Below are 20,066 nucleotides of genomic sequence, written 5' to 3' on the forward strand. Positions count from 1 at the left end.
CATCTCTGTCTCTGCCTCTCTCTCTCAATCCCTAGCAGTGACCTCAAGGTGATTTTAACATATGGCCTCATCAGCACACACAACCTGGTAAACACCGCATGACAGATTGAGCACACTTTTAAAAGATTTTTGCTTACTTTATCCTTTATGTCTTTGAAACAACACTTAATCAGAATATTGAATAGAGAGCAGCCAGGGCTGAGAGTTCAGGGATTTAAATGAAAGTAATATGCTGACCTCACCAATTTCCCACCTGTGGTCTTTTCTAGAAGCTCTCGGAATGACATGGCATTTATGACTCCTTGCCAAAAAATGTTCAACAACACATATTTTGGCAAGAGAACAGAGAGGGAGAGAATGAATAATGGGATCAGATGATGGAATAGAGACAGAGGCAGGCGTGTAGGCTGATGTCTGAAGTGCTAGAGCAGGAAAATACGGTGAGCAGCAACAGAGACTTAATCGTATTACATCATATCAGACTGTACAGCTTTACTACTGTTGCTGCATTACTATAGCACTATGTTAAATATCCATTTACCGGTAACTCTGTTTCAGTTTGTTTTTTGTTTTTTTTTGTGGGTTTTTTGGTTTTTTTTTTTTTTTTTATGTTTTCTGGGCATTATTCTTGGTGCTTTACTGTAGAAAGTGAGTGCAGGGTGATGCAACAGCGTTAAATCAGAGGGTTTTACAAACTCTTTGGAAAATAATTCTTAGAGAGTCCTCAGTGTTATGTTTTACCACTTCCATCACTCCAACCTCTCTAATGGTTTTTTGTATACTTTTATACTCCAAGGTTAAATAAAAATAAAAAACATTTACACTAGTGGTCAAAAGTTTGGACACACCTGCCTGAATGTATGTTTCTCATTATCTTGAAGAGCTAAAGATCTAAAGGCTGAAATGCTTTACATTAGTTTTGTACACAAATATTAAATGTACCCATTTTCTACAAAGCTAAAATTGTAATTTAGGAAATTTGTTTTCGGAATGGATGAGTTGGACCTCATCGAGTTCATTGAGAGAATGCTAAGAGTGGGCAAACCTGCTATCAAGGCAAAGGGTGGCTACTTTGAAGAATCATTTTGAGAAGCAAATGTGGCCACTGCATTATTCCCATACAGTACTTCCATTCGTGTAGAAAATAAATAGTCATAATAATCAAGAATGAGTAGTTGTGTCCAAACTTTAACTGGTACTGCATGGCATCAGCACACTGAAGATCAAGATTCAGAGATACAAAACAAATAGACATAAAATTAAAGATAATTTTAGTATTGTATGTACATTATTGTTCATACTTAAGGAGTCCCTAACAATCTAGCACAAGTTTATGTAGTATTTAAATAATTCTCATTAGTCTTCTGGCAATTCTTTTTTTGTCCCTCCTCCAACTGGCTTCTATCTCTTCATAGTTCAGTCCAGGAAGGAACTTTGAGTTTATGAGAAATTACCACATAAAGTGCCTTTGAGTGATTTTGGTCTGAATAAAATGGATGATGCATCAGGCAATTTCAGATTTCTTTCTCTTTATCACTTCCCGACAAAGACAGGAAGCATTTAGTGCTAATGGAACAAAATAAAGAGCAAATAATGTCCATTAGGTCTGTAACTGATGCTTTGTCTATAGGTTTTATCATTCTTGTGCTGCCACAAAGAATATTAGGAAATGTAGTTTTGTTGCATAAGCCTGTCTCCTCATTGCAATGAGTAGTATTTTAGCAAGCTTTATCTCCAGTAATAATACACAAAATGCGAACAAACTATATTGTACTGTCAGCATTTACAATTACTTCTGATTGTGATCAATAGCATTTGCTTCCACCATAATGCTGCAACTGTCATGCCCCCAACTTAGAGTTTCCCACTAATTCCAGCTCATTTCGACATGACTTGAATGTAGCAGAAGCCTCTCCATTACTGTATAGACTTACTGTAAATACCCATCTACCCACATACCCCTCAATCATTTTATGAATTGGGGAGACTGGGGCTAGTTGTGGGTGTCACAAGGGATTTATCTAAGTAATAATAAGATTTGGAGTCAATAGTCCAATTGCACAAATGGGTGTTTTCTCTAGCAGAGAATGCTGGTTTCAGTTACCTAGTTCAAAATGCTCTTAAAAGAGAGAAAAAAAAAAATTCACCATCAGCATATTTTTGCCATAACTTTTGGGTAAACAAGCAAACATACTGTAATCAAACCACACTGTCATACATCAAGGTAAGGGTCAGCTATGCATGCATGCACCTTTTAGCTAGTCACTTCTTTTAAGCTAATTTGCCCAAGTGTTCAGGAGCATCCCAGTCTTTCAGAGGAGCATGTGGATGTGTTTTTGAACACACAAAGTCCTCATACATGTGCACACACAGACAAATACACACACTTCTTGTGCATTTTCTTTCCATTTACATTTATGCATTTGACACTTTTATCCAAAGCAACTTACAGTGCCATGATTACAGGGACAATCCCCCTGGAGCAACCTGGAGTTAAGTGCCTTGCTCAAGGACACAATGGTGGTGGCTGTAGGGTTTGAACCAACAACCTTCCACTTACCAGTTCAGTGCTTTAGTCCACTACACCACCACCACTCCGGTGGCACCCTTAGACACTCTTTCCATGTACACTCTTTGAGGAATGATTCAAGATCTACCTATATTATGTTGTGTTTGTGCTCGTTTGAATCAGGATAGTCTGCTGTAAGTTACAATACGTCAGTGTCTATGTTACATGTATGTTTTGGGAATTAATAAGACAAAAACTTGACAAAAAGACACTTCTGTTTATTATATTTACAGTATGTGTATCTGTGAGAATTTCATACACTAATACTCACTGCAGTTTGGCCTCTGAGTGAAAAACATTTGCTCATTGCATTCTACTGATTGTGACATTCTACTGATTTGTGACACTATATATAACACACGGCTATCTCATCTTTTTTATGGTTTTACCAACTCTGTATATAATTGTTGTAATAACAAATTTGCAAATGATGAGCATGAAGCAGTTCTAATTTGTCAGAAAATTAAAAATAATTATTTAAAAATGGGTAGAATGTCACACTTTTGTTGTCACTGAGGCAGATTGTCACACGAGTTTTAAATGTCATACAATGATACAATTTATTGATTACAATTTTTGTTTGCTAAAACAATGTTTTGACATTTTTGTTTGTTAGCTTTTCCATTTTTGTTGTTTCATGAATCATTTTATGCTTCATATCTGTTTTACTTTTTACATTTTGCTGAAAAGTTTATAATACACTGTTTAATGTCTGCCTAGATTTAAAGAGAGGCGTAGATTTTGTTTTTGTGGTGATGATAGGGACATGTTGCCCCATCACCCCCTAATGTTCACATGAAACATACATCACTGGTTTAGTGGCAAGTTTCATCATGACAACATACCCTAATAATGTGTGTTCAATAAACTATTATTTTTTTCTTGGGCAATAACAGTGAAAATGTTCAAGCTTTTTTGTAGCTAAGATTTTAAGGTATGTGGCTTTGCAAAAAAAAAAAAAAAGATCTACCCTGAAAAATAAAGGCTATACTGTATTAAAAGTGTGACAACTATCCCCGGTCTCCCCTATATACTCACAGTGTTATTTAAATGCTATTTAATTTTCAGTCATGCAGTTGCCCTGAGTAATAGAATAATTTCCTTAAGGCCCTACAGAGCTGGTGTGCAAAATATTTTCATAGAATATGAGAGTATAAAAGTCTAGTTGCAAGTGTTTTCCATAACTTAATTTGAGTCTTGAATATTAAATGTTGAGAGAAATCCTGTTTAAGGTTTCCCAGGTCTGCCATGCTACAGCATATGAACACTTATGCATATGGGCTAGATGTTGCAGCTGTTTTGTTTCTCATGCATAATGTCTTTTTGATGAATATCTAATGTGTTTCTTAACTTTTCTTGAAATATAATACGTGAAAATGTTTGGAATTCCGAGTTCAAATGAGATTTTTCGGAAACAGCTGACCCAGGAGTTTTGTGTATGTGGTCTAATAAACAATGCTGAAAACATTAATACCAGCAGCATACAAAACTTGTAACACACTACACTTCCTCTTTCATATGTGAAAGAGAATGTGTACTGTAAAAAGTGTTGCGAGTTTCCTATCTGTCACTCACTCGACGTTGTGTCGATGTAGTGACACTAGGGGTCACTCTTGGGAGCCCGAGACACCTCTGGTCTTTGATAAAAGGCAAATGAAGATTGGCGAGTGGTATTTGCATGCCACTCCCCCGGACATACAGGTATAAAAGGAGCTGGTATGCAACCACTCATTCAGATTTTCTCTTCGGAGTCGAACGGTCATGCTCACTGAGCTGAATTCCCACGACTGTTCATTCACCTCTGCTGGATCTGATGGCGCATTTCGGCGGCTTCTCCCTCCTCTGCACTGGTGCACTGCAGAGAATGCCCCTGGGCACTTTGGCAGAAATAAGAGTATATTTCTCTAAAAGAGTATATTTCTCTAAAAGAGTGGCACACACGGAACGTCTTTTTAAAGATGCGTCTTTTTAAAGATGCCTTTCCTTTGTGTGTTATTCCTGGTTGCGCTCGTTATCTCTCGCCTTCTGACGGTCACGATCACTGTCTTTCGTGTCTGGGCACTGCTCACACGGAGACAGCGTTCGTGGATGGTCATGTGAGGACGTGTCCATGGCAACGATGCGGTCGCGGCTCACCTTCACAAGAAAGCAAGTAACCCCAGAGTCTCCCCGTCTCGGTCCTTTTACCCATGGGTATGAGGCCAGCGCGGCTAGCACTGGGGGCGATTTGGGGACCCCAATGGGACCGCCTCCACCGGGAATCCCCCCGCGGACCTCCCATTCCCCAGCACGCTCGTCTGCCCCGATCGGGTTTCCGGATGAGTCCGCCGGCTCATCTCACTGCGAGTTCGAGCTCTCATTCGGAGCCCGTGGAAGTGATGAGCTCTCGAGCGCAGCATCGGAGAGTGGACTCGTCCGGTCGGACACGGAAGCCTCAGCTGGGCTCCTCCCTTCAGGGACGAATGCCCAGTCACAGGCTGATGCGGATATGACGACATGCTTTCCCGGGCAGCCTTGAGCGTCGGCTAGAGTGGAACCCTCTGCTCTTCCCTGAACCCTCGCGGCTCGATGATTGGTTCCTGGGCTCGTGGCGCCGCTCAAAGCCATGCCCTGCGGAAGTGCATGAAGAGCTGACAAGGTCGTGGGAGGCACTTTTTACTGCCCAGTCCCGATCTTTTCAGCTTCCCCGCCCTCACTATCCTCGATGGTGGGGCGGCCAAGGGCTATTCGGCAATCTCCCGGTGGATAAAGGTGCTCGCACCTATGCCTGCAGAGCGCCGCCACCTGGTGTGGGTGCCTAAAGCCCCCATCCAAGGCCTGTAGGTTTACGTCATCTCTGATGGCCAAGGCCTACGGTGCCACTGGACAAGCCGCCTCCGCCCTGCACGCCATGGGTCTCCTGCAAGTCAGCCAAGGCGCTAAAGGAACTGCACGAGGGTAGATCCGCCCCGGGATTGATGCAGGAACTGCGCTCGGCGACCGACCTCTATCTCCGAGCAAAGGAGGTCACGGCGTGGTCTCTCGGGTGGACAATGTCCACATTAGTGGTCCAGGAGAGCAACCTTTGGCTCAACCTGGTCGAGATGGGTGAGGCCGAAAGGACACGGTTCCTTGCTGCCCCCATCTCCCAGGCTGGCCTATTTGGCTACACCATCAAGGACTTTGCCCAGCAGTTCTCGACGGTGGAGCAGCAGATGGAGGCTATCCGGCATATCCTGCCACGGCACGGCTCAAGATCCCGCACCCCATCTGCTCGTCGCCAAGGGAATCCCCCTGCGGTGACTGCACCGGCTCCACCGCAGCTTGCCCCTTTGGCCCGGCCCCGGAGTGGAGCCCACCACAGGAAGCAGACGCCACCCATCTCGTGGCCGCCAAGAATCCGTGAAAGGCTTCAAAGCGCCCTTGAGACGGGCGACCCAGGGATGAAGAAACCAGCTGCTCTGAAGCTGGTAAGTAGACCTCTCCATCCCCCAGTCGAAGGCCAGGAGGAGAACATTTTTGTTACCTTTGCATTTAATTGCACTGCATGCCCAAGTGCTGCAGTACTCAAAAGTTCAGCAAGAGCGGTTTCCTTGTTCCCTGGGTAACGTATCCGGTGTGCACGGCCGTCATCACGACCACCGTCCACCACTCTATTTGGCAGGTTTGGCACTCAGGGGCGGGAGACCGCCGCTGGAGCCTGTCAGCTGTGGCACAAATCCGCCCCTGATGTGACAGTCTCCACAGGTCATGAGGACAGGCCTCTTCCTCCCCCATCAAAGGCTGTTCCGGGGGTGGTTACAAGGAGCCAGGTAAATGCTTCGATGTCCCTAGACTCAGCACGGCCACGACATGGTGTGGCACCTCAAGCTCCGCCCCGCCGCGAGGCCCCACCTGCCGGTACGTCCGACGATGTTGTCCCTATGGTCCCCCTTACGTGGAACTTGGACACGTGGCTTGCGCTTTCCAATCCATCACGAAGGCTGGTCCGCACCGTCCGACTCACCAGGTGTCCGCGGTATCCACTTCACCTTGGTGAAGGACGAAAACGCTGCTACCTTGCATGCGGAGATCACTACCCTCCTACGGAAGGGTGCGATAGAACCTGTCCCTCCGGCCAAGATGAAGAAGGGGTTTTACAGCCCCTACTTCATCGTACCGAAGAAAGGCGGTGGGTTGCGGCCAATCTTGGACCTGTGAGTACTGAACCAGGCTTTACACAGACTCCCGTTCAAGATGCTGACACAAAAACGCATTCTGGCGAGCGTCCAGCATCAAGATTGGTTTGTGGCGGTAGACCTGAAGGACGCATACTTCCACATCTCGATTCTACCTCGACACAGACCCTTCCTGCGGTTTGCATTCGAGGGTCAGGCGTATCAGTACAAGGTCCTCCCTTTCGGCCTGTCCTTGTCTCCTCGCGTCTTCACAAAAGTCGCAGAGGCAGCCCTTGTCCCGTTAAGGGAAGTGGGCATTCGCGTTCTCAACTATCTCAACGACTGGCTAATCCTAGCTCACTCTCGGAACATGTTATATGCACGCAGGGACTTGGTGCTCTCACACCTCAGCCGACTAGGCCTTCGGGTCAACTGGGAAAAGAGCAAGCTCCTCCCAGTTCAGAGCATGTCTTTCCTCGGTTTGGAGTTGGACTCTTTTTGACAGCGTGCCTCACGAACGAGCGCGCACAGTCGGTGCTGGCCTGTTTGAAGGACAGACAACACGGCAACGGTAGCATATGTCAACCGCCAAGGTGGTCTGCGCTCTCGTTGTATGTCACAACTCGCCCGCCGTATCCTCCTCTGGAGTCAGCAGCACATCAAGTCGCTGTGAGCCACTCACATCCCGGGCAACTTCAACACTACAGCAAACACACTGTCACGGCAGGTTACCCTCAGGGGAGAGTGGAGACTCCACCCTCAGGTGGTCCAGCTGATTTGGAGACGATTCAGACAGGCACAGGTGCACCTGTTCGCCTCCCAAGAATCCTCCCACTGCCCGCTCTGGTACGCCCTGACCGAGGCCCCCCTCAGCATAGACGTGCTGGCACACAGCTGGCCCCCTGGCCTGCACAAATATGCGTTTCCCCCAGTGAGCCTACTTGCACAGACCCTGTGCAAGGTCAGGGAGGACGAGGAGCAGGTCGTCCTGGTGGCACCCTACTGGCCCACTCAGATGTGTTTCTCGGACCTCACGCTCCTCGCGACAGCCCCCCCTGGCGAATTCCCCTGAGGAAGGACCTTCTTTCTCAAGGACGGGGTACCATCTGGCACCCGTGACCAGACCTCTGGAATCTCCATGTCTGGCCCCTGGACAGGGCGCGGAAGACCTAAGCGGTCTACCACCCGCGGTGGTAGACACGATCACTCAGTCTAGGGCCCCCTCTACGAGGCGCCTGTATGCCTTTAAGTGGCGTCTGTTTGCTAAGTGGTGTTCTTCCTGATGGGAAGACCCCCAGAGATGCGCAGTCGGATCAGTGCTTTCCTTCCTGCAGGAGAGGTTGGAAAGGCGGCTGTCCCCTTCCACCTTGAAGGTGTATGTTGCTGCCATAGCAGCACACCACGACACAGTCGACAGTAAGTCCTTAGGGAAGCACGACCTGATCATCATGTTCCTAAGAGGCGCCAGGAGGCTGAATCCCTCCAGACCGTGCCTCGTTCCCTCATGGGAACTCTCTGTAGTTCTCCAGGGTCTACAAAGAGCCCCCTTTGAGTCTTTGCAGTCAGCTAAGCTTAAGGCACTCTCCTTGAAGACTGCCCTCCTGACTGCGCTCACTTCCATCAAGAGGGTAGGAGACCCGCAAGCGTTCTCTGTCAGTGAAACATGCCTGGAGTTCGGTCCGGGCTACTCTCATGTGATCCTGACACCCCGACCAGGACTATGTGCCCAAGGTTCCCACCACCCCTTTTAGGGTCCAGGTGGTGAACCTGCAATCACTGCCCCAGGAGGAGGCAGACCCAGCCCTGTTGTTGCTGTGTCCAGTGCTCGCTTTACGCATCTATTTGGATCACATGCAGAGCTTTAGGATCTCTGAGCAGCTCTTTGTCTGCTTTGGTGCACAGCGGAAAGGAAGTGCTGTCTCCAAGCAGAGGATCGCCCACTGGCTCATTGACGCCATAACTATGGCATATCACGCCCAGGACATGCCGCCCCCGGTAGGGCTATGAGCCCATTCTACCAGGTGTGTAGCAGCCTCCTGGGCCCTGGCCAGGGGTGCCTCTCTAACAGACATCTGGGGTAAGTGCTCCGCATGTGGTGGTTCCCTGTAAGGCTAACCCCATGCGATGTATATCTTCCGCTAATTCATTTCCCTGTTGGCAAACTGCGTCTTCCTTGGGCAGAGCCCCTCTACCCCAGTCTCCATGTTTGTAGTAACTCCTCCCCCATTGGGTAGGATCTACCTTGAAGACTCTCCACATGGCCAGAAAGACCATGTGACATATTTTTCCACTTAAATATCCCCCCCTCTCTTTGGGCGAGATGTGGTCTCCGCGGTGTCCTCCCCTTGGGAGGGACACCCCCCCGACTAGACCTGGCAACCCAGTTGGATAATCCCCCTTTTAGGGAGTGGAAAAAAAGAAGGGGAAAAGAGGCTACGACTGGGTTAGCCTGTTTCTATCTTTTGGGTAGTCGACTTGTCCCCAAAGTGCCGTTCGACACTCATAACTATGTTGGGGGAGGTTGCGTGTCAACCTGGTGTGCTGGCTATGAGGCACACAGTGGTCTGCCCGCCACACACCGCCAGTTCATGTAACACAGTTCAGACAGTTGTGGCGTTTTGTATAGGAACCCCTAGTGTCACTACATCGACACAACGTCGAGTGAGTGACAGATAGGGAATGTCATGGTTACTTGTGTAACCTCCGTTCCCTGATAGAGGGAACGAGATGTTGTGTCCCTTCTGCCACAACGCTGAACTACCTGCTGAAATGGCTGGACCTTGTCTCAGCTCCTCAGCATAAAACCTGAATGAGTGGTTGCATACCAGCTCCTTTTATACCCGTATGTCCGGGGGCGTGGCATGCAAATACCACTCGCCAATCTTCATTGGCCTTTTATCAAAGACCAGAGGTGTCTCGGGCTCCCAAGAGTGACCCCTAGTGTCACTACATCGACACAACGTCTTGTTCCCTCCATCAGGGAATGGAGGTTACACAAGTAACCATGATGTTTTGTATGCTGCTGGTATTAATGTTTTCAGAATTGTTTATTAGACCCTCTAGAAATGTGATGTCAGATGAACTATAGTGTGTATATGTACAGTTGAAGTCAGAAGTTTACATACACCTTAGCCAAATACATTTAAACTCAGTTTTTCACAATTGCTGACATTTAAGTCATTCCCTGACTTAGGCCAGTTAGGATCACTATTTTAAGAATGTGAAATGTCAAAATAATAGTAGAGAGAATGATTTATTTTAGCTTTTATTTCTTTCATCACATTCCCTGTGGGTCAAAAGTTTACATACACTTTGTTAGTATTTGTTATCATTCCCTTTAAATGATTAACTTGGGTTAAACGTTTTGGGTAGCCTTCCACAAACTTCTCACAATAAGTTGCTGGAATTTTGGCCCTTTCCTCAAGACAGAACTGGTGTAACTGGGTCAGGTTTGTAGGCCTCCTTGCTCGCACACGCTTTTTCATGGCACCGCCTTCCATGGCTTCGCCCCTCGAGCCTCCCACAACTCCGCCTTCCATGGCCTCTCCCCTCGAGCCTCCCACAGCCCCGCCTTCCATGGCTTTACCCTCAAGCCTCCCACGGCTCTGCCTTCCAAGGCTCCGTCCCTCGAGACTCCCATGGCTCTGCCTTCCATAGCTCCGCCCCTCAAGCCTCCCATAGCTCCGCCTTCCATGGATCCGCCCTTAGAACATTCCATGGCTCAGCCCCTCAAGGCTCTCCTGTCTCCGCCTGCCTTCGTCGAGTCTCTCCTGGCTCCGCACTCAGAGTCTTCCACAGCTCCGCCCTCAGAGTCTTCCACGGCTCCGCCCTCAGAGTCTTCTATGGCTCCGCCCTCAGAGTCTTCCAGGGCTACACCCTCAGTGTCTTCCACAGCTCTGTCCGCTTCCCCAGAGACTCCTCCTTCAGCGGTTCCGCCAGCTCCCCCAGAGACTTCTCTTCCAGCGGTTCCGTCCGTCCTCTCAGAGACTCCTCTTTCAGCGGCTCTGCCCGCCCCTCCTCCAGCGTCTCCAGTGCCTGACCTAGTCCCTGCCCTGTGGCCACCACCCAGGCCTCCTGACCCAGTCCTAGCTCTATGGCCACCTCCCAGGCCTCCTGACCCAGTCCCTGCTTTGTGGCCGTATCCCACGCCTCCTGACCCTGTCCCCGCTCTGTGGCCACCTCCCAGGCCTCCTGACTCTGTCCCCGCTCTGTGGCCACCTCCCAGGCCTCCTGACCCAGTCCCGGCCCTGTGGCCTCCTTCCAGGCCTCCTGACCCAGTCCTGGCCCTGTGGCCACCTCCCAGGCCTCTTGACCCTGTACCCACTCTGTGGCCGCCTCCCAGGCCTCCTGACCCTGTCCCTGCTCTGTGGCTGCCTCCCAGGCCTCCCGACCCTGTCCCGGCCCTGTGGCCGCCTCCCAGGCCTCCTGACCCAGTCCCAGCCCTGTAGCCACCTCCCATGCCTCCCGACTCTATTCAAGCCCTGTGGCCGCCCCCCAGGCCTCCTGACCCTGTACCCGCTCTGTGGCCACCTCCCAGGCCTCCTGACCCTGTCCCTGTTCTGTGGCCACCTCCCAGGCCTCCTGACCCTGTCCCGGCCCTGTGGCCACCTCCCAGGCCACCTGACCCAGTCCCGGCCCTGTGGCCACCTCCCAGGCCTCCCGAATCTATTCCAGCCCTGAGGCTGCCTCCCAGACCTCCTGACCCTGTCTCTACCCTGAGGCAGCCCCCCAGACCTCTGAACCCAATCCTTACCCTGGGGTCTCCTCCCTGGCCACCTGGTCATCTTCCTGCCCTCCTCAGCCATCTTTGGGGTGCCAGGAGTTGCCCCTTAAAGGGGGGGTTATGTCACAGTCTGTCTCCCTCATGTTTCCTAGGACTCTTATTTTGAAGTGTTTCCCCCGGACTACGTTACCCAGTATGCCCTGCCCTCATCACTGCCATCTGTTCCTGATTGTTCTCACCTGTTTTCCATTCCCTCATTAGCTTTTGTTTGCATAAATACCCTTTAGTTTTTGCATTTCTTTGTCAGTTCTTGTTTGTTGTTGTTTTGAGTTTCCGTTTGTTGTTTCACTGTCATCATTTTTATTAAAGCCTGCAAATAGATCCTACGTCTCCTGTCTCATCTCAGCAACTACTCGTGACATATACGTTCATCTCTAGGAGACACAATGCGTCAGGTATTTGGAAATTGCTCCCAAGGATGAACCAGACTTGTGGAGGTCCACAATTTTTTTCTGAGGTCTTGGCTGATTTCTTTTGATTTTCCCATGATGTCAAGCAAAGATGCACTGAGTTTGAAGGTAGGCCTTAAAATACATCCACGGGTACACCTCCAATTCAGTATACCTCCTATCAGAAGCCAACTGGCTAATTGTTTAAAGGCTTGACATCATTTCTGTAATTTTCCAAGCTGCATAAAGTCACAGTTAACTTAGTGTATGTAAACTTCTGACCCACTAGAATTGTGACATAGTCAATTAAAAGTGAAACAATCTGTCTGTAAACGATTGTTGGAAAAATTACTCGTGTCATGCTCAAAGTAGATGTCCTAAACGACTTTCCAAAACTATAGTTTGCTAATATTAAATCTGTGGAGTGGTTAAAAAATGAGTTTTAATGATTTCAACCTAAGTGTATGTAAACTTCTGACTTAAACTGTATGTGTAGGTATGTATGTATGTGTGTAAGCAAGTAATGCTCCTAAGCTTTAGTGCTTCTTCAATTATTAAACTCTCTGTCCAAACCTTCATCTCCTCCTGGCATCTCCACACCAGCTTCCCTATATCTCATTCACTAAGCAGCTCGCAGATCCGATTTCCCTGAACGATTTTCGTTTTTAATATATCAATTTATGTATTATCAGACCCTCCCTTTAGAGCAAGCCAGACCACCTAACATTCAATCAGAAACTCATATCGGAAAAGATAACTGTCAGTTTTCATACTCTATTCAATGCTAACAAATGCTGTGTTGCATGCAGGCAATAATACAATGGTACAGTTCTCTTTGGGTTGAGCCAAACCTATTCCAACCGTCCTATTGATTTAATTGCTCATTATACTCCACTGTTCACCCAGAATGCATCTGAATCCTACATGTAAGGTCTTATTATCATTTCCGCTATTTATGATGATCTCAAAAGCATGTCCGGGCAGACATCTTCATGGTAATCTGCTCATCATCTCTGTAGGAGATTTCTAAATGTATACAGGCAGAATAGATGTTGAGGTTGTGGTTGATTGGGTTTGGGCACAAAGGGGGGATGTCGCTGATATTTCTAGTGGCAGCGCATAGATAAGGTCACCCTAAGTGCATTGGCACTGAGAAATTGACAATCACCCTGTCGAGTTGCAAAGTGTTAGCCTTCTTTAACATGCAGAATATTGGCAGCTCCGGTCATAATCACTTCAACCTCATGGCAAGGAGACGAAGACCAGGGAGAGATGAAAAAATGGGTTGTGAGGAAGGTGTAAAAGTGAATAGGGAGAGAATAATAATGATTGCAAACTGGGGAGAGTGACAGTATGAGGAAGAGAGATATAGAAAGAGGAATGTGTAAATACTGGACAAAAGAGGACAAATCGTCTGGGATGTGTGCATGCTGAACATTTCAGAACTCAGAGCTGCTGCATTTTAATAATATGGTAGCTCTGACTGTGAGTCTGTAGCTTCAATGAAAGATTGAGAAATTACGAGAAATTTTACTGGTGAAAAGAGAGAGCATTAATGAAAGATGAGAGTGTTTGCGGGGAGTGTTTCTGAAGTGAGGAACCTTGTGTCTGCAGTGCAAAGCATTGTTGCATCCTTAATTATGTTTTGTTGAGAGATGATTTGAGAGAGGCATTGATTCATTTTCTATAACTTACGGCTTCTAGTAGTTCCAGGTAGTTCCAGGTTTGTTGACTGCTTTACAGTACCATGTCACTTTGTCACATTCTTTCTGAATCTTTAACAGCGTCTTAGGCTGTGCAAAATACTTAAATTAATATGCCAGGTTCTATACAAGTTAAGCTCAATTAACAGCATTTGTGGCATAATGTTGATTACCATAAAAAAAAATTAAAATTTAAACTCCCCTTGTTTATTAAAAGAAAGTTACAGGAAGGCACTTGTCAGTATAATGGATAAAGGGATAATGGAAGGCCAATTGATATGCTAAAATGCACTAAGTTTCAAAAGTATAGCCACAAGACTAAACACTAAAAATATTAACATAGTGTGTTAAATTTGCTTATTACACAGGTCTCTGGAATATTCATTTCTGACTGGTCAATGGCACCATCAAGCGGTCTTATATTTTTCAGTAACAAACACACATCCACGTATCAGACCGCTCATTCGGGTATTTCGAGCCACCTTTCCTGCTACTTTGATCACTGTGCATTCTCTACAAGTAAGCTAATAAAATAATTTCAATTCAAATCAATGTTTCATGTGCATTTATTTATTTATTTGGCAAGTAGTCTTGTAATAAAATGCAATAGGAGCAGTCAGACATTCATTAATAGCCTAAACACCAACAGAACTCTGATGCAAACCAGAGGTGGATTTCAGCTTTTCTTCTCATGTTTTTCTCATTTCTTTATTCTCACATAATTAATTTCAACGCAAATCAATATTTAATGGCCATGTATTTTATTTTTTTTTCCTTAGTAGCCATGTAATAAGCAAGATAATGTACAGTCAGCCAGTTGTTATCGCAAAATAAACCCCTTCAGGCTGATACAAGACCAGTCCTGATCGCAGGCTGACTGTACATTATCCCTTACTTACTAACCGATATCTGTGTAAAGTTAAATCCAATACCGGGATTACAAGGTTTCTTTGCACTGACAACTAATTAAGTAGTATTAGATTTAACTTTACACACAAAAGGTTAGTAAGCATTTTTTATAACACAAAATTAATATTAACATGTAAAATGTTTACATCTTGTGGCAATACTTTTGAAATGTTTTGTATTTTAGCATTTGTGGACTGGCCCTATTCACTCCATGATATAAATCTAATGATTGACCCTAGTCTTTTAAATTATTGAAAATAAATGGTGTTACAGGTAATCTTTAATCCTTCTGTACCTTATTCTCTGGAGCCATGTTGATAATTTGCTAACATAGCATGATTGCGATAGATTCCCTAGAGTTTTGCTTGAATTAATGCATCTCCTCAAATATGAATTAAATCTGCTATCTCACCGTCTCTCCACTGATTGCTCCTCCCCCAGTTTTTACATTTTTTATAACGAGGCACTTGCTGGCACTGAAAGATAACAACATGATATATAACATGATATGCACATGATGTGTGATGTTTTCAAAATGGATGAATTCCAGTCTGACGTGTAAGTTCTGATCTGACTGGATCAGGTATGTATAGTTTCTAAAACCACATGAGAAATCATATATGTGAGAAGGAGATAGAAAACAAAGTCACTTCAACATGATTTGTGAACAGTGTTTTAATTGAGGATGTGATGGCTATCTGCCCTCTCCTTATTTTATTAATTTCTCCTCCCCCCTTTTTTGTATTAGTGACTTCTTTCTCCGTGACAAGTTTTAAATCTCCCTTTCTTAGACTTGCCTTTCATTTAGCCTAATTTTAATTTGATAAACCTATTGATTTTAAAGCTAGATGCAAAGCATTTTTTATCAATAATTAATTGTGAATTAAATTAGTCTGTCCTCTCTTCTAATAATCTCTTTCTCTCTCCCCTCTTATAGGGTGAGTGCTCCCAAAAGTGTCATCGCATGTTCGTGGTTGAGACTGTATGTGTGGCCTGGTTCTCCCTGGAGTTTCTGCTACGTTTCGTGCAGGCTCGCAGCAAGCTGGAGTTTATCCGCGGACCTCTGAACATCATCGACGCCATGGCCATCCTTCCCTACTACGTATCCCTAGTCATGGTCGAGGAGAACCCCAACGATGAATATGAGCGACCCGCAGGAGGAAAGGGCTATTTGGACAAGCTGGGGTTGGTATTGCGTATCCTACGTGCCCTTCGGATCCTGTATGTGATGCGGCTGGCCCGCCACTCTCTGGGATTGCAGACATTGGGGCTGACAGTTCGGCGGAGCACGAGGGAGTTCGGTCTGCTGCTGCTTTTCCTTTGCGTAGCTGTAACACTCTTCTCACCATTGGTGCACCTGGCAGAGAGTGAGCTTACCGGGACGCAGGACTTCAGTAGCATTCCCGCTTCCTACTGGTGGGCAATAATTTCCATGACAACTGTGGGTTATGGGGACATGGTGCCAAGAAGCATACCTGGTCAGATCGTGGCACTCAGCAGCATTCTGAGCGGGATTCTTATCATGGCTTTCCCAGCCACTTCCATCTTTCACATGTTTTCTCGCTCTTACCAGGAGCTGAAACACGAACACGATAGGCTCTTAAAGGAGGAATGCGCGGCGGCCGCCGCAGCTGCTATCACTGGGTCTGAGGAGGAGCTGGACAAAGGATGGGTGGACTATACACCTCCTAGACTAGTTCTTACCCCAGACACAGAGACGCCAGGCTCAATCGAAGACCTCTCTCTACTGGGGAATGGTGGAGAGACTTCTGGGAATACCAAACACCCCATACCAACTGGAGCCTTTTAACTGATGCAGACAGTGTAGACTGAACTGCATCAAACCTGTTCTTCCTTGCCCTCAGACTGAACCCTAGTGCAGCAGACATGGTTAATTTTCATAGACAGCACATCTAATGAGTTAAACCTTCACGATTTGAGTGAAGCTATTTTGTCTTCCATCAGCCGCAAGCTGACTTCATCTCATTAAAATACTATTTCCTTTGTGGTCCCACTGTGGACCTAACTGCTCAGATATATCATGGAAAATCATTAAATAGTGGTTAAAAAAGTTACATAGTCTAACTTTTTCTCTTTGAAGCCTTGTCCCACACCATTAGATACAGCAGTGAAATGTTATTTCCTTAATTTGACTGTCTGTTTGTTTGTTTTTTGTTGTTGTTTTTACAAATCCAAAGATTTCTTTTTTGTTGATGTATTAATTTTTGTTCAGGTTCAAGAATTTGCTCTTCCAGTAAATTGGCATTTACGCATTGGTCAGAATAGACATGCAATGGCTCTTGTACAGTTCCAAATAAAGACAGCAGTAATCTCACAGCCCTCTCCGGATTTTTTTTAGGTCATAGGATTTCTAATCTTCTTCCATGAAACCCTCAATCATTAGACACAGTCATCCTGTTCTCTTCGTTTTATGAAACAGGCTCATATGTGCCCTCACCATCTGTCTGCTCACACATGCAGCAATGACAGAGCACTGAGTATGTGTTTGTGTGTTAATAGTGTTTGTTGCTATTATGTTGTGACCTTAATGAGGTCAGTCCCCTATTATTGGGAGGTGTTTTATTCTTTTTTTTTTTTTCATCCTTTTTGAAGATTTCCCCCTAGGAGAATCTGCTGCCCCCAGGTAAAGAGCTCCTTTGTAAAATGTCACAAAATTGTACCAATGATTACAGGGGGAGACCGGTCCAGCTGTGGGGTAAATTTTGATGAAGCCAGGGATTAAAAATGATGCAATAAATTCTCAGAGATGCAAGGCCTTTCACTGAGTCTTAACAGATTTTGCTTTGTCAGCAAATTACAAATTTGCACCTCTAAACCAATTATTCTGTCACGTTGAATCAGATCTTCCATAAACAGCCTTGCCACTGCACCGAAAGTTACTGAAAGCTGAGTCATGGATCAGAAAATGTGCAGAAGAATGCAAAAAAGTTTAATGGGCCAATCAAATTACACCTGTACCTTTTCTTAGGATAAACCAGCTGGTTGAATCATTAAATGGACATCAACTTGTTCTTAGCATAAAGGTTAAACCTGTTTATCACTTGTTTTTCTTTTATAGTTGACACAAGCAGGGCCAGAATCCTGTCCCAAACCATCCAGTAGTGTGTATAAATATGCTACTGAATTCATTAATAAATATCCTGCCCAGGGAGTCAGCAATTTCAAAATCATTCAAGTGCACTGAAATATTCGCTCCCTAGAATTTTGCAGAATGAATTGTAAAATCGGTTGCTCACTTTATTACATACCGTAAATGTAAACATGTCTTCTTCAATTTCTCAAATCTTTAGAAATGTAGGACAAGTGCACATTTAAAAATAACACTGTACTTTTAAACTGCTACAACTAAAATACACGACAAACAGATAATGCCAGAAGGATATCAGTCATTGCATAATGCTACATTTTATTATGAGTTGGACCCTTTTTACATTTTTAGATTTGGAACGCAGAAGCAAACTATAGCAGTAACATACAGGTGCATCTCAATAAATTAGAATGTCGTGGAAAAGTTCATTTATTTCAGTAATTCAACTCAAATTGTGAAACTCGTGTATTAAATAAATTCAATGCACACAGACTGAAGTAGTTTAAGTCTTTGGTTCTTTTAATTGTGATGATTTTGGCTCACATTTAACAAAAACCCATCAATTCACTATCTCAATAAATTAGAATATGGTGACATGCCAATCAGCTAATCAACTCAAAACACCTGCAAAGGTTTCCTGAGCCTTCAAAATGGTCTCTCAGTTTGGTTCACTAGGCTACACAATCATGGGGAAGACTGCTGATCTGACAGTTGTCCAGAAGACAATCATTGACACCCTTCACAAGGAGGGTAAGCCACAAACATTCATTGCCAAAGAAGCTGGCTGTTCACAGAGTGCTGTATCCAAGCATGTTAACAGAAAGTTGAGTGGAAGGAAAAAGTGTGGAAGAAAAAGATGCACAACCAACCAAGAGAACCGCAGCCTTATGATTGTCAAGCAAAATCGATTAAAGAATTTGGGTGAACTTCACAAGGAATGGACTGAGGCTGGGGTCAAGGCATCAAGAGCCACCACACACAGACGTGTCAAGGAATTTGGCTACAGTTGTCGTATTCCTCTTGTTAAGCCACTCCTGAACCACAGACAACGTCAGAGGCGTCTTACCTGGGCTAAGGAGAAGAAGAACTGGACTGTTGCCCAGTGTTCCAAAGTCCTCTTTTCAGATGAGAGCAAGTTTTGTATTTCATTTAGAAACCAAGGTCCTAGAGTCTGGAGGAAGGGTGGAGAAGCTCATAGCCCAAGTTGCTTGAAGTCCAGTGTTAAGTTTCCACAGTCTGTGATGATTTGGGGTGCAGTGTCATCTGCTGGTGTTGGTCCATTGTGTGTTTTGAAAACCAAAGTCACTGCACCCGTTTACCAAGAAATTTTGGAGCACTTCATGCTTCCTTCTGCTGACCAGCTTTTTAAAGATGCTGATTTCATTTTCCAGCAGGATTTGGCACCTGCCCACACTGCCAAAAGCACCAAAAGTTGGTTAAATGACCATGGTGTTGGTGTGCTTGACTGGCCAGCAAACTCACCAGACCTGAACCCCATAGAGAATCTATGGGGTATTGTCAAGAGGAAAATGAGAAACAAGAGACCAAAAAATGCAGATGAGCTGAAGGCCACTGTCAAAGAAACCTGGGCTTCCATACCACCTCAGCAGTGCCACAAACTTATCACCTCCATGCCACACCGAATTGAGGCAGTAATTAAAGCAAAAGGAGCCCCTATCAAGTATTGAGTACATATACAGTAAATGAACGTACTTTCCAGAAGACCAACAATTCACTAAAAATGTTTTTTTTTATTGGTCTTATGATGTATTCTAATTTTTTGAGATAGTGAATTGGTGGGTTTTTGTTAAATGTGAGCCAAAATCATCACAATTAAAAGAACCAAAGACTTAAACTACTTCAGTCTGTGTGTACTGAATTTATTTAATACACGAGTTTCACAGTTTGAGTTGAATTACTGAAATAAATGAACTTTTCCACTGACATTCTAATTTATTGAGATGCACCTGTACACTCAGTTCAAATTATTTGAATTATCATATTTATTTATTTTTTTAAATGATAATTTTCTTCACAGATTTAATTGAATTTAATCAAGAATTACAGTAAAGACATTTATAATTTTGCAAATGACTATTTCTATTTAAATAAATGCCATTTTCTTCAAACATTCTGTTCACCCACAAATCCTCCACTTGCAACTATTACACCTTTTTAGCATATTTAGAACATCCCATGCTTCCTGTAGCACTTTCTAAAGATGTATTTGGTTTGTTGGACACTTTTAAGAGACCTTATGATCAGACTCTTCTAACAGCTGCTCAGCACTTCAAACTTAGACTCATCGACCTATAATACTAATTTCTAATCATGTATTATCCAATCTTTAAATTATTTAGCCCATTCTACCCTTTTCTTCATATTTGCCTATTTCAGATGTGGCTTTTTATTTGAAACTCAGTCTAAAAGGCCATTATCCCAGAGTCTTCTCTGCAGATGAAATTAGT

General features: G+C 44.9%; 1 protein-coding gene across 1 annotated transcript in view; it reads left to right on the forward strand.

Moving 5' to 3' along the window:
• Window positions 1-16,783, forward strand: part of LOC127417012 (potassium voltage-gated channel subfamily G member 4-like) — a 56,799-nt gene extending 40,016 nt beyond the window's left edge. The window contains exon 3 of the mRNA XM_051656685.1: window positions 15,427-16,783. Coding sequence (XP_051512645.1) covers window positions 15,427-16,299 — 873 coding nt within the window. The 3' untranslated portion in view covers window positions 16,300-16,783. The remainder of the gene's footprint in view (window positions 1-15,426) is intronic.
• The last annotated feature ends 3,283 nt before the right edge of the window (window positions 16,784-20,066 follow it).

Source organism: Myxocyprinus asiaticus, chromosome 26, assembly GCF_019703515.2.
Source record: "Myxocyprinus asiaticus isolate MX2 ecotype Aquarium Trade chromosome 26, UBuf_Myxa_2, whole genome shotgun sequence".
In the NCBI taxonomy this organism is placed as follows: Eukaryota; Metazoa; Chordata; class Actinopteri; order Cypriniformes; family Catostomidae; genus Myxocyprinus; species Myxocyprinus asiaticus.